A 23,770-nucleotide genomic window follows, 5' to 3' on the forward strand; every position below is an offset into this window, starting at 1 on the left:
CATTGTGAAAGGAGGAAGCAGGTTGGTACTGACTTAATTAGAAACCAACTCTTTCTGATGCAAGTAGTCCTCACTCCAGTGGGGACCATTTGTGGGAATAAGGGCTCAAGTCTGCTTGTTGCATTGGGCAATTATAAACTTTTTAACGTATTGTAACTTTGTTTCTTCCTTTCAAGATTTGAACATGGAGTTCAACCCATCGGATCACCCAAGGGCCAGCACAATATTCCTCAGTAAATCTCAAACAGATGGTAGGTTACTGGATTTACTACAGTTTTCTCTTTTCAAATTATTTCTAAACTTCGCGGTAACCTATATTAAGTGGGGTTTTTTTTGGTTTTGTTTGGATTTTTTGCCAAGCTTCAGGAGAACAAGACACAACACTGGCAGATTGGTTTGGCTAAACATAATCGGCCAGATCCTTAGCTGGTGTTAATTGGAGCTATGCTGATACACACACACTGAGGATCTGGCCTGGTGGATTATTGTTAGTAATTAATGCACAATAAGGTATGATCCTGTTTCTTTTATGCAAAACAATAAAATCTAAGTTGACTTCAAAGTGATTCTTACCTGTGGAAGGACTACAGGATCAGGCCCATAGTTATCGCCATGCTCTGTAATTTATTTGAATCCTAACCTATTGAATTAATTTAAGTGTCAGAAGGTTGTTAAAGGGTATGGGCCCATCCTGCAAACACCTGTGCACATACAGAAGTTGACACCTGTGAATAGTCCTGTTGAGTAGACCCCACTGGACTACTCTCATGCATCAAGTCGTGCACATGAGTGGGTTCATGATTGGGGTCTGTTGGACCAGTCCCACACACTCTTATTTCACACGAGTCATCATATTGAAATCATTTGGACCCATGAATGTGCAGAGAGATTCACATGGGGCCTGAGGCAAAGCCCATTGAAGTCAGTGACAGTCTCTCCATTGACTTCAGGTAGCTTTAGGTCAGACCCATGAATAAATGGTTACAGAATTGGGCCCTGTAGCATGTTGACTATTACAAGTTCAAAACATATAATGGAGCTACAAATACTAATAACATGTAAAAGAACTAGTTTCTCTGAGTGTAAACCTTTCAGTACAGTTGTCTTTCAGAACTAAACACAATGAGCCAGGTTCCCAGCCAATGTACATCCACGTCGCTTCATTGGACCAATGGCAATTTAGACCAGCTTAGGGTGTAGCCTGATGTCTTCCCCCATACAGGTTGAAAACTGTAAATCCCAGTTCACATGAGCTCTTTGATGGGTTTTAAAAACAAATCAAAAATATCCCTTCATTTTTATTGATCAGCACGGTTTGACAGTATCTTTTATTTGTCTGGGTGCTTTTAATTTTTTTTTACTTGGAGACAAAAACAACCTGATAGAAATTAAGCCTGGTTTTTTGTTTTTTTTTTTTAAGTGAGCCTCTTGATGTAATTAGTGGAGTGGAAGCCACTTACTTTTGGCTAATTAAATCTACAATGTCCAGCTTGAGTGATGTTAGTGTTTTGTCAGAAGTAGACATGAATAATGAATACAAAGCATGTTATTTTCTACCCAAACTTTCCAAGCAACATTTCTGTTGTTTGTTGTTACTATAGTGTGCATTCTCGGTGCTCCTTTTTGGGGGCATCTGAACTCTATTTTAGACTTACTGAGTAAATGATACTTTACTGAGTTTTTATTCAGCTAAGTGCACATTTGTATTTCAGAAATTCTAGTGACATCTTTTTTTAGTTTTTGTTTGTTTTCTGGTAGTTTTTGAAAATGTCGTCTACAGAGAAGATGCATTTTAGGCCCTGATTCTGCAGTGGGTTATGTGTGGGTACTCTTCTGCCCTTGGAGGCCTACTGACTGCATCTGCAAGATTGGGGCCTTAATTAAAAGGCAGCGTGGTAGAATGGGGAGAGGGAAAGAGCCAGGAACTTGTTGCTCTACCGTTGAGTTGCTGTGAGGTTTGGGTATGTCACTTAACCACACACACCACCCCTCATCCTTCCCTGGGCTTGGCAGTCTGTAAAATGGGCATAGTGACACTTCCTTACATCACAGTGGTATCATGAGGATTAATTAGTTAGTGTCTGTACAGCATTTTGAAAGTGCACAGTAATATTTGAATGCTAAATATTGTTCTTAGAGCTGGTTGAAATGGTGAAAATTTTTCAGTCATTTGAAAACATTTGATCGGCTCTAATTATTATAATTCTTTTCTTAGTGACTGATTTTTTTATAATGTGTAGATTATGAGAAACTTTAAAAAATGACACTTAATTTACAAACTCTGATTGCTTTCAGCCCAGTTAATTGAGTTACGCAGCTTCTTCCAGTTAAGAGAAAAGGAAGGAATTTATTATTCTCACAAAACAGTATGTCAGCCTTGCTGAACTGCCTCAGAAATTTACCAGCTCAGGTATAAAACCTGCTCGTCAACCTTTTGACTTGATGATGAAAAAACAAATGACATCTTACTCGCCTGCCAAATGAAACACTGTCCTGCAAATACTACTGGGTATAGTGCCCAGAACAATCACATTTCAGTGGGCTAAAGAACAGCAGTAAGCACTATGCCTGGTTGTATTTCAGGCCCATTGTATAAATAGATCAGCTATGTAGGGATAGGGAAAAAATTTCAGTAATGTTGCATGATGTCAAACTACAATATCATAGTTTATGTAGGGGGTAAGCAGAGCTAGCGTAAGATTTCAGATTCCGTAGGACCCTATATCAATGTTCAAGTCATGGTAGTGTACAATGCATCTAAGAACTGAGTCTATTTAAGGCCCAATAAATGTTAATCAGGGTGCCAAATAGTAGGCTCAAAGTACTGCTTATGCAAAAAGTCTTCAATTTTTTTCCTCCTCTTCACAGGGACTGTTCAAGGTGCTAAGCCTGGTGACAATCCTCCTAGCATGTTAGGAGTACCACCTTTGATATCTTTAAACTTATTTTAGAACTCATTTAAAAAAAAAAAAGCTTCATAGAATATTAGGGTTGGAAGAGACCTCAGGAGGTCATCTACTCAAACTCCCTGCTCAAAGCAGGACCAATCCCCAACTAAATCATCCCAGCCAGGGTTTTGTCAAATCAGGCCTTAAAAACCTCTAAGGATGGAGATTCCATCACCTCCCTAGGTAACCCATTCCCATGCTTCACCACCCTCCAAGTGAAATAGTTTTTCCTAATATCCACCCTAGACCTCCCCCACTGCAACTTGAGACCATTGCTCCTTGTTCTGTCATCTGCCACCACTGAGAACAGCTGAGCTCCAACCTCTTTGGAACCCCCCTTCAGGTAGTTGAAGGCTGCTATCAAATCCCCCCTCACTCTTCTCTTCTGCAGACTAAACAAGCCCAGTTCCCTCAGCCTCTCCTCATCAGTCATGTGCCCCAGACCCCGTAATCATTTTTGTTGCCCTCCGCTGTACTCTCTCCAGTTTGTCCACATCCTTTCTCTAGTGGGGGGCCCAAAACTGGACACAATACTCCAGATGTGGCCTCACCAGTGCCGAATAGAGGGGGAAAATCACTTCCCTCGATCTCCTGGCAATGCTCCTACTAATGCAGCCCAATATGCCATTAGCAGTGTGCCCTTGTAGCCAAGAAGGCTGACTCATATCCAGCTTCTCATCCACTGTAATCCCCTGATCCTTTTCTGCAGAACTGATGCTTAGCCAGTTGGTCCCCAGCCTGTAGCAGTGCATGGGATTCTTCCGTCCTAAGTGCAGGACTCTGCACTTGTCCTTGTTGAACCTCATCAGATTTCTTTTGGCTCATTCCTCTAATTTGTCTAGGTCACTCTGGACCCTATCCCTACCTCTCCCCCCATCTTAGTGTCATCCGCAAACTTGCTGAGGGTGCAATCTATCCCATCATCCAGATAATTAATAAAAATGTTGAACAAAACCGGCCCCAGGACCGACCCCTGGGGCACTCCACTTGATACCGGCTGCCAACTAGACATCGAGCCATTGATCACTATCTGTTGAGCCCAACAATTTAGCCAGCTTTCTATCCACCTTATAGTCCATTCATCCAATCCATATTTTTTTAGCTTGCTGGCAAGAATACTGTGGGAGACCATATCAAAAGCTTTGCTAAAGTCAAGATATATCACGCCCACTGCTTTCCCCATATCCACAGAGCCAGTTATCTCATCATAGAAGGCAATCAGTTTGGTCAGGCATGACTTGCCCATGGTGAATCCATGTTGATTGTTCCTGATCACCTTCCTCTTCTCCAAGTGCTTCAAAATGGTTTCCTTGAGGACCTGCTCCATGATTTTTCCAGGGGCTGAGGTGAGGCTGACCGGTGTGTAGTTCCCCGGTTCTCCTCCTTCCTTTTTTAAAGCTGGGCACTATATTTGCCTTTTTCCAATCATCCGGGACCTCCCCGGATCGCAACAAGTTTTCAAAGATAATGGCCAATGGCTCTGCAATCACATCAGCCAATTCCCTCAGCACCCTCGGATGCATTAGATCTGGACCCATGGACTTGTGCATGTCCAGCTCTTCTAAATAGTCCTTAACCTGTTCTTTCACTATTTAGGGCTGCTCATCTCCTCCCCATACTGTGTTGTCCAGGACAGCAGTGTGGGAGCTGACCTTGTCTGTGAAGACTGAGGCAAAAAAAGCATTGAGTACTTCAGCTTTTTCCACATCATCTGTCACTAGGTTGCCTCCCCCATTCATGAAGGGTCCCACACTTTCCCTGACTTTTTCTTGTTGCTAACATACCTGTAGAAACCCTTCTTGTTATTCTTCACATCCCTTGCTAGCTGCAACTCCAGTTGTGTTTTGGCTTTCCTGATTACACCCCTGCAAGCTCGAGCAATATTTTATACTCCTCCCTCTGTCCAAATTTCCACTTGTAAGCTTCCTGGATGGCCTGTGTGTTGGACTGGAAACTAAGGGTGTGTGTACATGCTGCACACACTGAGTTTAAAGTGGAGGTTGTGGTTAATTCGGGGTTTTTAAAGTCAGCCACTGCAATAAAGTAATTTCCCCTCCTGTATTAGTTAGGGGAAACTTGATTGATTGCTACTTCAGTGTGTTGGAAATCCCCCTTTTCATTAGTTAGATAGAGCTGCCTCCTTCCTTCACTTCCATTAGGTCCTTACTTGCTAAATTCAACAATGCTGGTACAGTAATTGGCTTCAAAGGAAACCCCAGTTTATGGGATGAGCAGGAATGAAACAGACTGTGCTGTTTTTATGTAGACCAGCCCTCAGATCAGGACCAGTCAATTCCCTTGTTCCTCTAACAAGAGGAAACGTAGCTTTATTCCTGTACTAAATTATTTAGGAACTCTCAAAACATGAGAGGCTTTGATTGATGTGTAATTATTAACCCAGGGATATTGCCTTGCATCCTTTTGAAGTCTACCATTAACACTGCCTATGCACATTGCACAAAGGAATACTAAGAGAGCACAATAACAAAAAAAAATCATTTTTTCTCCGCCGTTTTAACCCTGGATAATTTATTCATTCTACTGTAGTAAAAATGCAGTTTTAACAATTTGAGTGTGCTTGCAAAAATGAGAACAGGTTATTTTGCCTTAAAATTAAAAGAAAATTAAGAAATTTTGGCAGCCCTCCCATCTGTTAGTATGCCTGACGAAATCTACCCAGGACGCAAGTTTTGTAAAAAAGGGAAAGAAATGTAATAGAAAAATAAATAGGGACTTAGAGTCTGAACTTCAAAATTGTGATTCTAAGTCTGTTCAGCTTCATTTCATCTTAAACCACCGTTCTTGAAGCCAAATACTTCAATTGTAGCTGTCTGTGGTACCAAATGCTAGTTAATTAGAATGGGGTCAAGTTCTACGGTTTGCACAAGAGCACTTTACACTGCTTACACCACACCAATGCCCTTGGGCAGCCGGTGAAGAATTCCCTCTGCACAAGGACACTCTGGTGGTGAAAAGCTGGCAGAAGTGGCGTTGACATCTCCTGTACCAGATGTCCTTATTCCTAATGTGAAGGGGGTTTGTTGTGGGTAGGATAGGAAGGAAGTGTGACAGAGTGGAGTTTTGCTGTGCCTGATGCTCCCCGTCATAGGTTTCTTGAGGGACCATACACTTTGCATCAGTGCTGGGCAGCCCAGAATTAGAGAATCCTGGCTGACTGTGGTCCCCCACTGGAGAATGAAGTTCAGTGAAGTTTACTTTCCTTTGGGAAAAGATGAGGAAAAAGATCAATCTGGGTCTTACAAGGAGAGAGAATCTGCAGAGTGAGGGTTGGGTCCGTGTCAGTCTGTCCAGCATTGGAAGAGGGTAAATGGCATGGGAGAATGAGCAGTAAGTGCAATACTTCAGCAACTAGAGAATCATACAATGGTGAGGGCACCAAATGATGTGGAGGGTGGGAGGAAGAATATGGAAAGAGAAGAGTAGGGGATCAGGAAAAGCCGATAAACTGAAATATTGACCTGGGGCTCAGAGGCGTGTCTTGTCACTAATTTTGTTGTATGCCACAACATGCAGTATGAATGTAGCGAACACAGTTCTGGTACTAGATATTTGTGTGCAAATAAAGTTTTGATAAAGTACAAAATAAATTTTGCCATTATGAAATTACATCTGTGCTTGGTAAAGTGTCTGCCTGCGGCTTGTGAAAATTATTTACCTCACTTACATTGTATTACACAATAGAGAAATACTTTGACCAGATGTTAAGTAACCAAATGATGGTAGATATTTTCTTAGATTTATTATTTACTTAATTGATGGAATAACACCCGCTTGGAGCTTCAGAATAGAAAGAACAGCATTGCAGCAGAAGGACAAGCAAGCAGCTTAACTGCTTACTAGCCAATCAGAATCCCCCCCCCACACTGTGTTTTGAAAACTGCACAATCAAATACACGTAGCAAATTAAGTGTGTTCCTTTATCGGCAACCCGGGGGGGCAAAGGGTCACATTACCCTCCCCAAAATGCTGGGGGCAGGGGGTAAGGCCAGCAGCCGGGGAGATGAAGGGGCAGGGCCAGAGCCGGAAGGGAAGAGGCGAGGTCAGAGCTTCTCTTCTTCCAGCTTCCTCTTCCAGCCATGTTGTCTGGCGCTGCATGCAGCGGCTGTACTCTCCCAGGCAGTCTCAGGCCACGCTGCTTGCTTGGGACAGCCCAGGCAGGCAGAGAGGCCGGAGGCTGCCTGAGAAAGTTCATTAGTGGCTCCACACATGCCAGGGGGACTGGAGCAGAGCTGCCCCTCCCCTCCCCCCCAGCCAGGTAAAGGGGACAAGTCATGAGGGGAAGTCACGTGGGGGGCATGGCAGAGAGGAGTCATGTGAGGGGGTCATGTGGGGGGCAGGGACGGGTCACGTGGGGGGGTCACATGGAGAGGTCACGTGCCCTCCTTTAGCTGGTGCCCCCTTTGTGTCCCTCCCACTAGCCATCTTTTGGATGAGAAACAAATGTTTGTGAATTTTTATAAGCAAGCAATCTCATGTTAACAAGGTTGCACGCATGAATACACTGAAATTGTGAGTGTGAATACATGCAGACATAGAATCAAAATTTGTAAAAAGCCTTTAAAAAAAATCCTCGCATAGTATTCCTCCCATGGAGAGGAAGTGAGAAAAAGAGACTCTCACACGACTGATGCTAGTTGTCGCTTAAGGTGCTTCTGGAAGATGCTCAGATACCACAGTGGTGGGCGTGGTGTAAGAGAGAAAATAGAGAACAGGATCAAGCACACCATAGTGCCTTTAATCACCTATGGTATTAAACCATTATTAGTTTAATTCCACTATTTGGTTATGTTACTGGTATCCTACATGCAGCATTATCATAGCTGTTGAACAGAGCTCCACAGGCTGGCCAAGGGATGAGTTAATAGGAAATATATTGACAAAAATTAAACCAGTATATAAAATCAGTTGTAACAAGCATTTATCTCACCATTAAAGTTTATTTTAGCTTGCTCCTTTGCTTGTAAGCTTTTTGTCTGATAACTGTGGGCCTGATCGTGCAGCTATTACTCATGCTGAGTAGGATTTATTCATTGAGTAGTCCCATTGACTCCAGAGCAACTACTCAGCATGAGTAATGGCTGCAGAGTTGCACTAAGTGATTTTTGGAGGCAAAGTTCCAATGCATGCAGTCTTAGTGAAATATAAACAGATGTGAATTTTAATCATCCAGCACAATGCAGAATTTAAATGCCTTCAAGTGTCCAGGTATGTGAGATGTTCCTTCTGTGCTCAGATAATGAGTGAACTTGATTAGTGCGATGATGTTACACATAGATACCTTCCTACTTTTGATCGTAAAATGGTGTAACAGAAGCTTAACTGAGACAAAATACAGTCATATAATATTTCTATTACATTTTATGTTTTTGCAGTGAGAGAAAAACGCAAGAGTCTCTATATAAACCACGTAAGTGAAAATGTCTCCCTATGCGGCTTTATATGTTGTCTATATTATGCAGAACTAAGCATCTTTGTAAGTAAATCCCTTGTGTGTGAGAGAGTGTAATGTTGCCCCTGGGGACTGAACCATGGACCTCAGTATGTAAAAGCATGGCTCTTTACTATTTGAGCCAAAGGACCAGTTCCATTAGCTTGGAATTAGTAGCATTCACACAAACCTGTATATGTGGCATAGCCACTAGAAGGGACAGAGAGCCACACTGTGTTAGCGTGGGTTATAATATTATTTCAGATTAATACTTTTTTGAAAAACTCAAAAGTTAAAAATGGGCTTGCAGTGTGTAAGTTTGTGTTATGTGGAGAGTCTGTAGAGTATCACTGTTATTTTTGAAAAGGGCTATTAAGGTCCAAACTGATGGGATGCATTGCAGAACATATACATAATATATGGTAAATGTTAGAGTAATAGTTAGATACTCTTAATATTTATCCTATACCTTTTTCTTACTTCTATTCTTTTCAAATGAATACATTGTGGGGCTGCTGCCAGTGACATCAAGAGCAAAACTCCAGTTGACTGTGTTAGGGACAGGATCAGGATCTTTATTATCATTCTTTGTATTACCTTAGCACCTAGGAGCTTTATAGATCAAGAATTATCACAGTGTAATCAGCAATATTGCCAACCCCAAATATTCAAAAATCATGAGTCAGGTCCCAATAAATCATAAGATGTGTAAATAACATAAAATGGAGAAAGCAGCAGAGAGTCCTGTGGCACCTTATAGACTAACAGACGTATTGGAGCATGAACTTTCGTGGGTGAATACCCACTTCGTCGGACCATGCATCTGACGAAGTGGGTATTCACCCACGAAAGCTCATGCTCCAATACCTCTGTTAGTCTATAAGGTGCCACAGGACTCTTTGCTGCTTTTACAGATCCAGACTAACACGGCTACCCCTCTGATAAAATAGATAAAAATCTTTTTATATGCCTTCTGGTTTCTGAGCCATTAATGTGCACTTTGGTCACATTTTCAAGTTTTTCTCTACCACCATGAGGTCTGAACATTTACTTTAAAAAAAGCCAAAAAACAAAACAAAACAAACCCCCTGAGTTGCTTATGTAGTCACAAGAGCTGAGGCTTTAAGAAAAACAGAGAATATGGCAAGGCTCGTGATAAAATTGTGAGATTTGGCAACACTGGACCAACAAATATTTTTCTCCTAAAATACTAGTTTTTATTGTTTACCTGCATATGAGAATAGTTTGCATTGAAACTACCTTTGAAAGTCATATTATAAAAATGCACTGTATCGGATTCCTGTAAATTTACCAATATGTGCTGAATAACTGCCAGCAAGCACATTAACCCAAAACATTTTTTCTTCTTTTGAGTTCTCATTGTCCAGACACAACACAGCTAACTGTCTCCTGACTTGCTTTGCCACTGCATCACTCACAATGGGTGGGATTCTCACCCCTACCCTGCTACCCAGGCCTGTTTACAACCTGTAAAAGGGCTAAAGTAGAATAAAGGGGCTCTAAAAGCCCGTCCCAGCTGGAGGAGAATTCCTCTGGTCAAAATGAAGAAGACAGCCTCCGACTCTACATACTTGCCACTATTGCTGCAACTTCACTGCCACTGTTAGTCGAGCAAGCTTTGGTCTAGCTAGATCTTGGATATGTCTAAATGTGCTGAAGCCACTCCTCCCAATTGCAGTGAAGACCTACGCTTAGGAGAGAAGCACAGTATCTCGCCCCACATTTTGACTTTACAGTTACTGCAGAACCTTGCCAAAGCCTTGAGAGAAATCCTTTCTCCCCCACTCATCCAGAGTGTGTTTATATACGTATATGTATACGTATATGTATGTATTTTTCTGTTTTTTCCTAAGTTTCTTCCTATTTTATATTCCAAAGAAGAAGAATAAAGGAACTTTGAAAAATGTGTGGTATTCATTATTAAAAGGACTTAAAAGTGATCCTTTTAAGGCTGACTGCATGCTCCAGGGGTTTTTTATGATAGGTGGAAGAGTATAGTGCATGACAAACCATCAAATCTATGTGGGACTAAGCAGCTGCAGCAGGACAGGATGATGTAGAGCCTGAAAGATGGAATATTTTGTTACGGTAATTTACATGTCCTTATTTCCCTTCTTATTGATGGCATTCAAAACGTTAGATAAAATTCCTACAACTCTATCTTTTTTCAGGCTAGGTTAAATGAAATTAATTTACGAACTCCAGGTGTATGGAAATTAAAGATTTCAGATAACCTCTGGACACCAGTCAGGTGATTTTCCTGTGTAAAATATCATTTCTGGCTAGAGAAGCAACTGCTTGACACTACAATGTTGACAAGTCAGTAGTACTGTGTCTGTGCAGTATGCATGTACAGAAATTGCTTACTGCTAGGCTTGTTCAGCACCTAGGCAAATAAATAAAGAGGACGAAAGATTAACAGGGCCCAGTGATCCTTGTGCTTGAGCCCTTCTTATCTTGAGTGCAACAGTGACTTTCAGTAAGAGATGGCTAAATAATTAATATCAGATCTGCTGAAGGGGATGGAGAGGGGAAACCTGGAAGTGGTCTTAGCAGCTGGTTCATTATTGACAGCAATTTTGAAAAATGCTGTGCTGGAGACTTGCTAACTCAGGATTCCTAGGCAGAGCCAGGAATATCCAGGATTGTTCCAAGACGACATGTGCCAACATATTCACCATGTTATAAATTCTAAAGTGTGCTTAGCAGTAATGTTTTAAATCATTGAAAAATAATCACAATAGAACTAATGTGAATGTTTCAAAAAAACTGCCATCCCCTTTACTAAGCTGGATTTTACTTTGTTTTATCCTCCTGCTTATAGTGTAATAAGTTAAACGGTGTTACGTGGGCTACTTGCCAGACTTCATTTTGACCAAGAGATAAAGCAGGAGACAGAAATGGTGGAATAAAAAGGCTACACACAGGGTTAAAACTGCTACTTTTATGTAGGGGAAGAAAAAGTGTTTACTAGGATTCCATTAGTGCTTAAGGTAGTCCTCCCTAACATAATTAAATATCAGTGTTCTACCTTAATGTATTTTTACCAAATCCCTATTGTAAATTGGAAAACTAAAGTATTTTCTTGACAGCTGTTCCTTTCTTGCTGAAAAATTCCCCTACCTACGAGTTTTTGCCCTTATAGATGGGTAACCACTCCATAGGAGTTAGCTATGCTTCATATGCTTAAGAACATAAGGGCCAAGTGGCCTTAATGTTCAAAAGTGGCCTCTGATTTTGGAGATTCCTCAGCTGTGGAGTACTGAGCTTCAGAAACTCAGGGCTTGATTTTCATGGGCACTGAATAACCATAACTCCAACTGAAGTCAGGGGTAGCTGAAGGTACTCAGCACCTCCTTAGAAATCTGAAGCTTGATTATTTAAGTTGGGCACGCAAAATTGGAGATCACACTTGCAAATGTTGCTTCGGTACTTCTAAACATAGTAACCTAAGGTGGCTCCTAGATTTTTAAGGCCAGAAGGAACTATTATGATCTAGTCTGGTCTCCTTATTTGAAGTGAATGGAAGTAAATAGCTTACGATGCTGCAACTTGCCAACAGCTGTATGTGGCAAATTAAAGATAGCATTTAAGGGTAAAGCAAATATTGTTACAGAGTACTCTATCGATTACTTAGTCTCTCTGGCACCAGGCTCCTCTTTCCATGCTCATTAAGGCATGTTTCTAAGAAGAGTTGGCTTTGTTTGGCACCATAATAAGTAATCTGTTTCCTGACTGACTTACCCACATGTGCTACAGGGAACAGGCAAGAGGACATAAACTCTGGGTGGTTGTTTTGCTTCCCTTGTACAAAAGCTGCTTGTCACAATACAGAGGAAAACGCTCCTTTCTTGCAAGTTATTTCTCCCCAAGATCATTGTTAGGTTTTAAAATTTCTACATGTACTTATTCTCCTTTTGTGACATATAACCAGGAGGATTGGCACCTAGAATATTGTTATTTTCTGTACAGCCTTTTAATGGTTTGATCTAGTATAGTGGCTCCCTACCTTTCCAGACTACTGTACCTGCTTCAGGAGTCTAATTTGTCTCACTTAAAAACTATTTGCTTACAAAATTAGACATAAAAATACAAAAGTGTCACAGCACACAACTACTGAAAAATTGCTTACTTTCTCATTTTTACCATACAATTATAAATAAATCAATTGGACTATAAATATTTTGCTTACATTTCAGTGTATACTATATAGAGTGGTATAAACAAGTATGGAATTTTAGTTTGTAATGAATTCACTAGTGCTTTTTATGTAGCCTGTTGTAAAAGTAGGCAAATACCTAGATGAGTTCGTGTACCCCCGGAACACCTCTGAGTACACTCCGGAACACCTGTGATTACCCCCCAAGGTACATATACCCCTGGTTGAGAACCACTGATGTAGTAATTAGTGTTGAACATCTCCCGTGAGTTCAGGCATGCCAAGTAAGCTGCAATCAGAAAGAGAAATCATGGGAAATGCATTTTTTCTGTACAGTTTTAGTTTTTTATAATAAAACATAGGTTTTTACACAAAATGTTATTTTAATTCAGTAGTTTTGTAGTTATGGCTCCTTTTTGTTGTCATATTTAGCAAATTTGTAGTTTTCTGGCACTTTAGTTGCAATATTATCAAATGGCCAATTTTGCTTCTTTTGAGCTAGTTACATTTTCAGCATAGTCACTAGCATGCTCTCTTTTATAAAGTACTTTTGCTGGGAGAATCATTTCCTGTTTCCCCAACACAAACAGTGGGATCTAAAATTACTGTGATTTACTGAACTTTGCTGTAGGTAGCTGAAGAGTTTGTTGTATCTTGTCATTAAGTGGGCTTGAAGGATCCAGCAACTGTGTTAAGTTTTTGTTTTTTTGTTTTTTAACAATTAAAATAGAGGGATGATTGCTCCGATGTAGTAGTCTGTCCAACACCCTTTCCCAAAAAGACAGTGACATGACTTGATTTAGGATTGTGCTGAGTCCCATATATACCACTCAAATGCTCACCTAAGTGGGAATTTTTAGAATAAGCTGCTAACAAGGGAGGAAAGTCACCTTGTATCAGCTGTTCATGTTTTCCTCCAGCCAATTTTTATCTCAAGCATTTTATCTCAAGCTGATTGTTTTCCTTGCAGACTGAATTGATAATCAAGATTTTTGTTATGTCTTTAATGCTTCTCCATTGTTCACTTGTCTTGTCTTTTAATCTATCTGTCTCAACTTACTAAATTTGTGACTTAGGTCTGTAGTGTAGACCAGACCTATATCAGTGTAACTACGTTGTTCAAAAAAATCCACATCCCTGAGCAATGTAGGGCTTGGCTACACTTGCGAGTTAGTGCGCAATAAAGGAGCCCCGTGCGCACTAGCTCACTCCCCGTCCATGCTGACAAGGCACGTAGAGCGTTCTGACTGCAAGGCTAGAGCGCTCCTGGTACTCCACCTCGGCGAGAGGAATAACATTTGCTGCGCCCCCGCTGGAGCGCTGCGGCGCCAGTGTGAACGAGGTGTTGCATTACTGCGTTCTGATTGGCCTCCGGAACTGTCCCATAATCCCCTTAAGTCAAGTGGCCACTCTTGTCATTATTTTGAATTTCTGCAGGAATGCGGAAGTGCCCTTTGAAAGCTCCGTTTCTGACAGTAGGCTGCTTATCTGCTCCGAGACAAATCAACCATTACTGTGGAATGCTGTGTGAGAGAGAGAGACGCGAGGGGAGAGAGGGGGGTCTGCGGCTGTCTGAACCCCCCAAAAACCCACTCTCTCTCTCCCCCCACATACACACAACATGCTCCCTGTCACACTCCACCCCCCACCCCCATTTGAAAAGAACGTTGCAGTCACTTGCATGCTGGGATAGCTGCCCGTAATGCACCACTCCCAATGCCGCTGCAAGTGCCGCAAATGTGGCCATGCCAGTGCACTTGAAGCTGTCAGTGTGGACAGACTGCAACACTTTCCCTACTGTGCTCTCCGAAGGCTGATTTAACTCACAGCGCTCTACATCTGCAAGTGTAGCCTTGCCCGTAGTTACACCCACCTAACCCCCAGTGTAGACGGCACTATGGCGGCAGGAGAGCTTCTCCCACTCAGATAGCTTCTGCTTTTCGGGGAGGTGAGTTAACTATGCTGACAGGAGAGCTCTCTCCCATCAGTATAGAGCATCTTCATTAAAGCACTACAGTGGCGTAGTTGCATCGTTTAATGTAGACTTGCCCTTTGTCAAACTACTTGAGGGGAGAAAAAGATGCTGGCATTTCCTCTTTGCTGATGGAGAGATTAAATCAGTGTCTCTGCCTTCAGAAGGAAGGCAAACAGGAGGGTTTTTTTGCAGTAGCTGACTTGGGAGGAAGGGGATTTTTGTTTTCTGTGTCAAGTTGGATGTGTAGGATTTTTCCCCTCTGGAGGTCATGAAAATGCTCCACTTTACAAAGATCTTTCTCTCTTCTACTCTGACAATACACATTCTAATCTTAGTAGTTTTAGGAGCAGTAGCATCCTAAAAATAAACCTCTTTTCCATAAGGGAAATATTTCTAAAGGAGGAATTATCCTCAGTGGAACAAGATACAACATTTGTCTTAAGCATCTTTTGGATTCTAAAGTTTGGATCACCTATGCTGTGTAATAACAAAATGATGCTGGAGGGGATTGCTTGATGGTCTTAACATTGACTTCTACCACCTAGACTCTCTGCAACTACAGGTTCAAATCCCAGCAGGCTTTTCTCACCTGTTTATCCTTCCAAGGTGGCTGTAAGATGTTCCACATGCAATTATGCTGCATGTGTGTTGTCCTGAGCAAAATTTCATCTCTTTGCTATTGTGCACTTGCTGCCACTGTCCATTCCAGAAGTGGATGTTTTCCAATGCCCTGATTCTTTAATCTGATCCACACAGGTAGACTCTTGCACCCATGTGAAGCCCCACTAACTTCATTGGGATTCTGTGTGATTGCAAGGGTCCTGTCTGGATCACATTGCAGGATCCACTTCACTGGGGTACCTGTGCTTAAAGTTAAGCATGTGCTTAGGTACCTTGCTGAACTGGGGCCATAGTTTATAAAGCAGTTTGATCCTTTGGGATGAAAAGCAGGGTTTAACTGAAATACTACTGTGATTTATTATCTGGAATGCCCAAGGCCAATAATGACTGTGGAGGTTTATAATGCCATTTCAAATATTGTGTGCCTGTCTCCTTAAGATTTTTGTTTTAGTATTGTGTGTTTAAAGGGAAGAGCAATACTTACTGGAAGATGGATTAGAGACTGCTGAGAGGCTACTGCACTTCCTTCTGTAGAGCTGGCCTAATCTGCTCTTTGCTCCTTTCCTAAACAAGATGCAGATCTTCTCCTCATCCACTTGCCCTACCAACCAGGAGCCTGAATGTCATTTTGGTGTGAAATGGTGAAATATTACAATATAGCCATCAGTTGTGTTTGACTCACCATTTTTAAAGGTGGAAGAGTAGCACACGTAGTAGTCCTTAAAGAAGTTACTGAGGATTAATTGCTGTACTGGGAGTATAGCAAAGGCCTTCTGCTGTTGCACAACAGAACCAATTACATGCTGTATAAACTTGTGCCTCTGACGTGCTGTTAGTTCTCAAGGAGATCCCGAGTCTCTAAAACCCATTGCTAGAATTGGATATGTGTCATCAGTGGTTAAGGAAGGCCCTGTGTATGCTACAGAAACAAAAGTTATGAACTGTTAATCAACTCATTTGGAGATCAACTAATGTGGATTGAATAGTCTGTGTGTCTGGGGCCAAACTATGCTACAGTTGGGTTCAAAAACTGTGCTTATGCCCCAGTAGAGACCTAGGCTAGGGCACTGTTTTTGAACCAGGTTAAAATGTGGATCAGCCTAATTAGCTAACAATGGCGCCAGACCATGTAATAAGATGGTTATGTGCAACGGAGTTTAATAACTGTGGTTAAACTGGATTGCGTTTTGTAGTGAAGACACCACTGTATCAAGACACAACTTAGGGCTTGACTACACTTACAGCAGTGCAGTAGCAAAGAAACTGCCTACACCCATGGGAGAGAGTCGCCCATTGGCATAGGCTATGTCGAAGCTCTTCCATCAACATAGTGCCATCTACACTAGAGGTTAGGTCACTATAACTCTGTCACCCCCTCATCCCCCCCACCCAGGCGACGTGGTTATACCGACATAAGTTGGTAGTGTAGACCAAGCCTCGGTACAAAGAAGCAGTCTCTCCTGCTTCTTCGGTTCAGTGCGACAACTATAAGCATCTAGCCATTCACTGAAGGGTTCGGTATATTATGCAGCATGCTACAAAGCATGATATTATGTAATTTGACTAATTTTGGCAAGTTTTTCTCACTGACGCATAAAATCATTTTGCCTCAGTGAAGAAAACAGGTTGTCAGAACAGAGGCCATGTCTACACTACCACTTATGCTGGCAAAACTTACGTTGCTCAAGGGTGTGAAAAAAACACACCCCGGAGTGACATAAGTTTTGCCGGCATACATTGCAGTGTGCACAGCACTATGGCGGCAGGAGAGCTTCTCTCTGCTGACGTAGCTGCCGCCGCTTGTTGAGGTGGTTTTATTATGTCGCTGGGCGTGCTCTCTGCCATCAGCATAGAGCGGCTACACAAGCGATCTTACAGCGGCACAGCTGCATCGGTACAGCTGTGCCACTGTAAGCTCACTAGTGTAGACATGGCCTAAATCATAGCCTGAAGCAATGGAGAGTCCTCAGAGTAGGCTTTGTCCTGTCCTGTTTGAGTCAGAAACAGTCCCGATCTTAGCCTCTTGCTGTAAGTTGGCTCCATACACACCTTTTGCCTACTTGTTTTTGGATGTCACCAGCCTCTACTTCCCTGGAGCTGATGGCAGATAAATAATTTGCAGTGCCTTTGGTTTAAAAACAAAACCCTGCAAATCCAGTTTTAACTTCTTCAGTCATTTTTAAATCAGGCCCCAGAGGGATTTATCCTTTTGCACAGGCTGAACGTGAAGCAGTTTACATTTTGTCTTGTCTTCTCACAACAACAACTACTGTGATACAAACTACAAAGCTTGTGATTTTTGTCTTTGCTCAGTGAGTATTGGTCTTACAGCTGTTCTGGTTTGGGTAAGACACCTTTGTGTTTAAGATTTGGACAGTTCATACAGTTCAAGCATCTTTAAAAAAACACATAGACACAGAGAAAGAGAGAGACAGACAGACACAAGGTAGGTGACTGAGGTAATATCTTTTATTGGATTGGAAGTTATGAAAGTAGCAGGGTAGAATATGGTGCCGAATAGAGCAGCAGTGTTCCCTTAGAGTTACCAATGTCCTGTGGCAAAACAGCTGATTTTAACATCTCAAGAAGCTCCTGGCTGAAATGAAAGTACTTTGAATTCTGATCTCTCAAAGCTTGTCCTATGAAATATACAGGTGCTCTAACAAGTCTAGCAAATTTCTCCCCTTTGTATGCCCCTTCCTTACAAATCTCATTAAATACTCACTGTTTTATTTTATGGCTATGTCCTCTAACTAAATTTGGTAAAATGTTGATGACCCTGACCTTTTGTGGAGGAAAGAGCGAAAATCCTCGCCAGCCAGAGAAATCTGCATCCATGCTTCAGAAGCACATCTTCTGACCTGTGAAATAGGCCTCCAGAACAATTCTTTACCAATTCCTTCAACCCGCATTTGCTGGTTGTGGCTTAGAAAAGAACCTAATGCTATTTGAGGTCTTCCTTTAGCTGTAGGGCCTAGGTTTCAGTCTCTGGAGACCTGTGGTATTTTATTTATAGAGAGGGAGGGGCTAGCCTCCCCACAATTGAAATAGCAATTACTGTCCCATTAATATGCTGATTTCAGTCCAGTTTTACCCTTTGCTCTCCCCTTTCTGCAAGTCACACTATCACATTTTAAATGTTTAGGAATCTGGTTCATCTTTGACCTAAAGCAGTTCTGTTTCTTAGTAATCTACTGCACAGAGCTTCACAGTGCTCCGGACAAGCATCACCAGTAGTGCTGACTTGTGAGTTGTTGTGCTACTGGTCCCCTCCTAACATCCTGTACATCAGTAAGTAAAAAATTGTAGTACCACATCTAGAACTGTTCCCTAACAGGACTCGGAGCTTCCTCTTTCTTCATCCCTTTGATCCTGGCATTTTCTTAAAGATGGGTTGGGACACTGCTTCATTTTACATACCTTACGGTGAGCTGTCATACACTTCTGAATGGTTAAAAGCTAGAAATCAAGCTTCAGCAATCTATTGCTGCCTGAAATATGAACCTTGTTATTCATTATCTTTGTCTTCACTGCTTTGTCTGTAGGTCAGTCTTCCTGTTTTGTCTTTAAGTACTAGAAGCTGTTGCTTTAGCACCTAGTGCTGGAGCTCACTGCCTAGTTTAGGCTATTTTTCTTTCCTGATCTCCTTAATGTTCTCCTTCAAGACTGTACCCAAAATTAACGCTGTGTTTTACATGGTCATACTTTCCATCTATCTACCTCCTGCCTTCCCTAAAGAGTGGCTTTGGCAAACCCTAGATGTGGTTAGGGCCTTGTAGTTCCACCTCCACATAACACCAGAACTCAGGTTTACTAAATCCTTCTTTGTGTTTTTTCAAGGCCACAAAAAGGGACAAAGCGCCTACTATAGATCTATTAATCTAGGCTTATACTGCGTTCATCTCAGTGGATCTGAGCCCTTGACTAAATGGATCCGACTATGCATTAAATTGTGTTTATATAGCCAAAGGGCATCCATGTCCTCTGCATGAGACAACTCGTTCCTCTGGCAGGTTGAAGTTCTCCTGCTGAGAGACAGTCTTGTTTTAGGAAGCCACCTGACGATCTGCTGGCTCATTTATGTTATGAGGGTGAGTGCCTTCTCACAGATTCATTGGGACTGTAGCAGTTCGATGTTCCTTTTTAATTGAAATGCTTTTGGCACCTTTTTTGGTAAAACCCATGTTTTCCACTAGTGTTTAATTTCACCATGAAATCAGTTATGTGCTGAAATAGCAGAGAGAGCCTCCGCTCAGGAGCAAATTGTTATCAATGCAAATTACAGGTGGCTCTTCCACTATGTGTCAGTGTGAATCCCACTGTGAGTAGGCATGTGCCTTGTGTACAAGATCAGAATTTTTTGAATAGCAGCTTCCTTCAGGGCCATGCACGCACCTTTGTGCTCCTGTACGAAAGGAGGGAGGGCTGGGGTGGTCACGATCTCCCTTACCACCTGTGGCAGCAAGATAGAACCTGGTGAGTGTCTGACCTGCTAGGTCTTTTTGCCTTTGGCTAAATTTCTTCACACTCTTCATAAAGCCTTTAGAGCTCTTCTGATTCTTTGACATACAGCCTCCATGAGTGATATTGACCTGGAGGGAATATTTACAGGACAAACTTCCCCACCCAGGGCTTCTCAACATGGCAGATTAGAAACCTGCAGGCTTCAAGCCCTACCCATCCTGCAATGGGCTAATTCCATTGAAAGATGGACAAAACAGGTGCCTCTTCATGGAGTTTCCTGCATACCAAGACGTTGCTCATTTGCCTTTCGTTCTCCACAATAATGCATAAGTCATGAGACACTCAGTTGAAGCCTCACCTCCTTGAAGCAATCTATAAAGGTCTCTTTGGATCCTGAGGAGATGAGCTCCAGTGTCCAGACAGCAGACAAGCCAGCTTCATCCAGTGCCCTGTCTAGTAGGTGGGTGACTCCAAAGAGAAGATGAGTAGAGACCTGGTGCCAGTACCAAAGCTGGCACCACAAACACCATTGGAACTGAAGCTGATGCCAGCACTGAAGTCCATGGAGCTCTGAGAGGCACAGAGGCAGATGCCAAACAGAGCTTTGTGTTTCCCATAAAGACAGGCCACCTAATGTCTCGGGGGAAAGCCACCAAGCATCCCATGGTGTCAAGGGCTGGTGATAAGCAGCAGAGTCTTCTCCAGCACTGATCTGAGCTCTCTCATTGCAGCCTGTACCACTGGGGAAACCAGGGCTGTCATCACTACCAAGACACCTGCTGATACTGATGCCAACCCTGGTACTGAGAGTGCTGTATACCTCGGCACCACCCACAGAGGTGGTTTGTTCCTCTTCTCAGTCACCAGGACATATGTTATTGCCATCTTCAAGCAAAGGACACTCTCTGAAATCTGTGGTCAGTATCACTGAAAAGTCTGCCAGCTCTTCCTCTGGACTCAGTCACCTGTGCAGCAGGAATGGCATTGGACTGGCTGATAGCAAACAACCCAGCCATACTGCTACAGCATGTGCCGTGGCCTTGTTGGGCCTACTGGGATCTTGCCTCACAGGACTCTAGCAGCTGGTTTCCAGCAGATTTGAGGAAGAGGTCACTCTCCCTATCTGCTTCTCTGGCCAGATCGCCTGTGCCAGACTACCAGGAAGACCCAGATCCTGGGACAGAGTAACAGCAGCATCCTGTTTCACTATCAAAGGATGCCTTTGGCACTGATGACTTCATGTCATTTCAAGACCTCCTTATAAGAATTGCTGAGACTCTAGGGATGGAGATTTCAGTCTTGGAGAAATTTCAAAGTTTTTTTACATTTGACAATCCCTAGCTCGACCAGATACATCCTCCCCATAAATGAGGGGCTGCTCAACCCAGCCAAGGCCTTGTGGCAGACACAATTCTAACTGCAAAACAGGTAGAGAAATGATGCTAGGTCCCTCAATCTGCATTTAATCTGGGTTGTCTGGCAACCCTCAATCTGGGTTGTCATGGCAAAACTCGAACATTTTAAATCAAAGAAAAGTACTTCTAAGGATAAGGACCCAAAGGGGATTGACCTGTTTGGGAGAAAATCTTACTGCTCTACCCCTTTACAACTCTGAGTGGCAAATTGCAAAGCCTTACTGGCCAAATATGACTTTTTTGACTTGGGACAGAGTGAAAACAGTTTCTCTCAACTCCTGCATGACAGGAAGGAGGAACTCTGGGATATAATCAAGAAAGGCCAATTGGTGGCCAAGATGGCTTTGCAGGCAGCACTTGGAAACCTTTGACACTGCAGCAAGGTTTATGGCCGCAGTGGTGACTGTTCAGAGCATCATGGCTCCAAGCATCAGGCATCCCTAGGGTGGTATAGGCCACAATCAAGGACCTGCCCTTTGAGAGCATGGAATTATTCAGCAAGCACACTGACAGTGCTCTGTGCTCTCTAAAAGATTCAAAGGCCACTATGATGCCCTCCTTGGGGATTTACTCTCTGACCCTCATGCCACAAGCCATATGTCCTCAACCCCAGTGCTGTCCTATGACTTCTGGCAAGCTGAGGACCGTACCACAAAAGTTGAGCTACAATAGGAGTCACCAGCCTTCTTCCTCCTCTGCAGTGCATCCTGTCTCTCTGGCATGTCAACAAATTTGATAGGACTGTTTGGAGCCACAACAGATCCAGTTCCGAGGACACCACTTTCGGAAGCAGACTTGCCCAATTCCCCCTTTCAATTCACACCCTATCTTGTTCCAGGATAACTTTCACGTGTAGCCAAGTAGAGCTGGCCAACAAACTGTTCTCCTGTCTTATGAAACTTGAGATTTTGAAAAATTTCCTGGTCTGCATCAGGTCAGAACTGAGACCTTTTGATGTTTTTCACAAAAAGAGAGAGAGCAAGACTCACTCTGGAACAGTCAACAGCCTAGTGGTTAGGGCACTCACCTGGGATGTGAGAGACCCAAGTTCAGGTCCCCGTTCTGCCTGAGTCAGACACTGACTTAAATGTCATTTTCTCACATCCCAGGTGAGTGCCCTAACCAGTAGGCTATTGGCTATTCTGGGACAAGGCTCTTTCTCTGTCTTGCCCTTTGATTTTTCTAAAAATTGCAAACCTTTCCCAACAAAAGTTTAGGAGAAACTGTTACATTCTCGCTTAAAGTTGTGCTTTCAATAAATCAGCATTTTCCAACAAAAAAATTTAATCCAAAAATTTCCAAACCAGCTCTGTAGACAAGCCCTTATCTTATTGGGGAGGCTCTGTGCCTTCCAATGACCTCTTGCTTAGACTAGGGTGACAGAATGTGGAACCAAATATGTCTTTCCAAAGAGGGACTTGGGAAAGACAGGGAATCCATTCTTTGGCATAGCAATGGGGTCAGATGGCACTGCAGACTAGGAATTGGAAATGTTGCTCTATCTTATGGGTCTGATGGTCATATGTACAGAATAGTTGGTTCCTTTATGGTACTTTCAGAAATGTAGTGCTCACTATCCCCATGCTAGGGCTTTGGTTTAGTACTTACTCAGATGAAGTGTAAATACTGTTTACTTGTGTAAGTGTAAAGCAGTGGTGGTGGTGTTATGACATTGCTTTCTATTAGAGTAGAAAAGTCTGCTGAGTATATTTAGTTAATCCAATCGTATTTATCTTAAAATTTATAACAGAAATGTTCTTTGACATTTAAAAAGTATAATTGGATTTTTCAAAGCCTTTTCTATTTTTGGGGGGGTTGTGATACTATTCTGTCTGTACATGTTCATTTTGTTCAGATACCAAATAAGAGCCACTGCAAATGAATCTGACTTGCTCTGGTTTTACTCCTGTCAGAAGTGAACATCATGGTTGTGAAATGCACTGAAGAACCTAATATAGAACTATGAAATAGCAGATGATGGGACAGAAGTTGTAAATCATGTGAAGCTTAGTCATTTCTTCCACATCCTGCAGTACCAGATAATAGTATATTTTACGGTTATCACTCTGAGTGCTTTCATTTCTTTTACCTCATGTATTACATATGTTAATAGCTTGGGTGTAGGTGGATTAAAAGTTCCCAAATTAATGCCAAGTGTATTTCTGAATTCCCAGGTGATAACCTTTCCATAGTTAAGGTTGCAGCTAATTTTCTGTTGTATACCAGATTTTGCACCCTTTCTAAAATCTCCGAGAAAATGTATAGATGAAGTCAGGGGCCTGGATAGAGTTTGTGGGGAAGCTGTGAAATTATTTGAACAAAGACTTCCCAAGAGGAGAATTATAAAAACATGATCTGTTTCAAAGTTGCAAAAGTCTTCTAATGCTTTTGCCCAGACATAGGGAAAAACAGGAACAGAAATGCATCCAATTTTTATCACTGGAATCGAGTTAGTGCATGTTACCAAAGAAAGTCCAGAACTTAAATGGAAAAAGTTATTAGGCCTTCATTTCAGAACTAGAGTTAGATAACACAGTGCTGGTGATGCATTTATAGCTCACAGGCACATTGCATAGACTAGATCTGGAAAGGAGCACTGAGATGGGAGTCAGGATACCATGGGGCAGATCCTCAGCTGGTACAAATCGGCATAGCTCCATTGATTGAATTGTCTCTCTGATATTGCTGACCCATATCTCTTCCACTTAGTCACAGTGC

At 42.3% G+C, this 23,770-nt stretch overlaps 1 protein-coding gene across 2 annotated transcripts in view; it reads left to right on the forward strand.

The window, feature by feature from the left end:
* Window positions 1–23,770, forward strand: part of CCNY (cyclin Y) — a 226,374-nt gene that overhangs the window by 148,720 nt on the left and 53,884 nt on the right. For both annotated transcript variants that reach the window (XR_010561115.1, XM_065397661.1), the window contains exons 2-3: window positions 177–251; window positions 8,342–8,376. Coding sequence is in view for 1 of the 2 variants with exons in the window: in XM_065397661.1 (XP_065253733.1) it covers window positions 177–251; window positions 8,342–8,376 (110 nt within the window). In the remaining variant the exon portion in view is untranslated. The remainder of the gene's footprint in view (window positions 1–176; window positions 252–8,341; window positions 8,377–23,770) is intronic.

The sequence above is a fragment of the Emys orbicularis genome, chromosome 2, assembly GCF_028017835.1.
Source record: "Emys orbicularis isolate rEmyOrb1 chromosome 2, rEmyOrb1.hap1, whole genome shotgun sequence".
NCBI classification, from domain to species: domain Eukaryota; kingdom Metazoa; phylum Chordata; order Testudines; family Emydidae; genus Emys; species Emys orbicularis.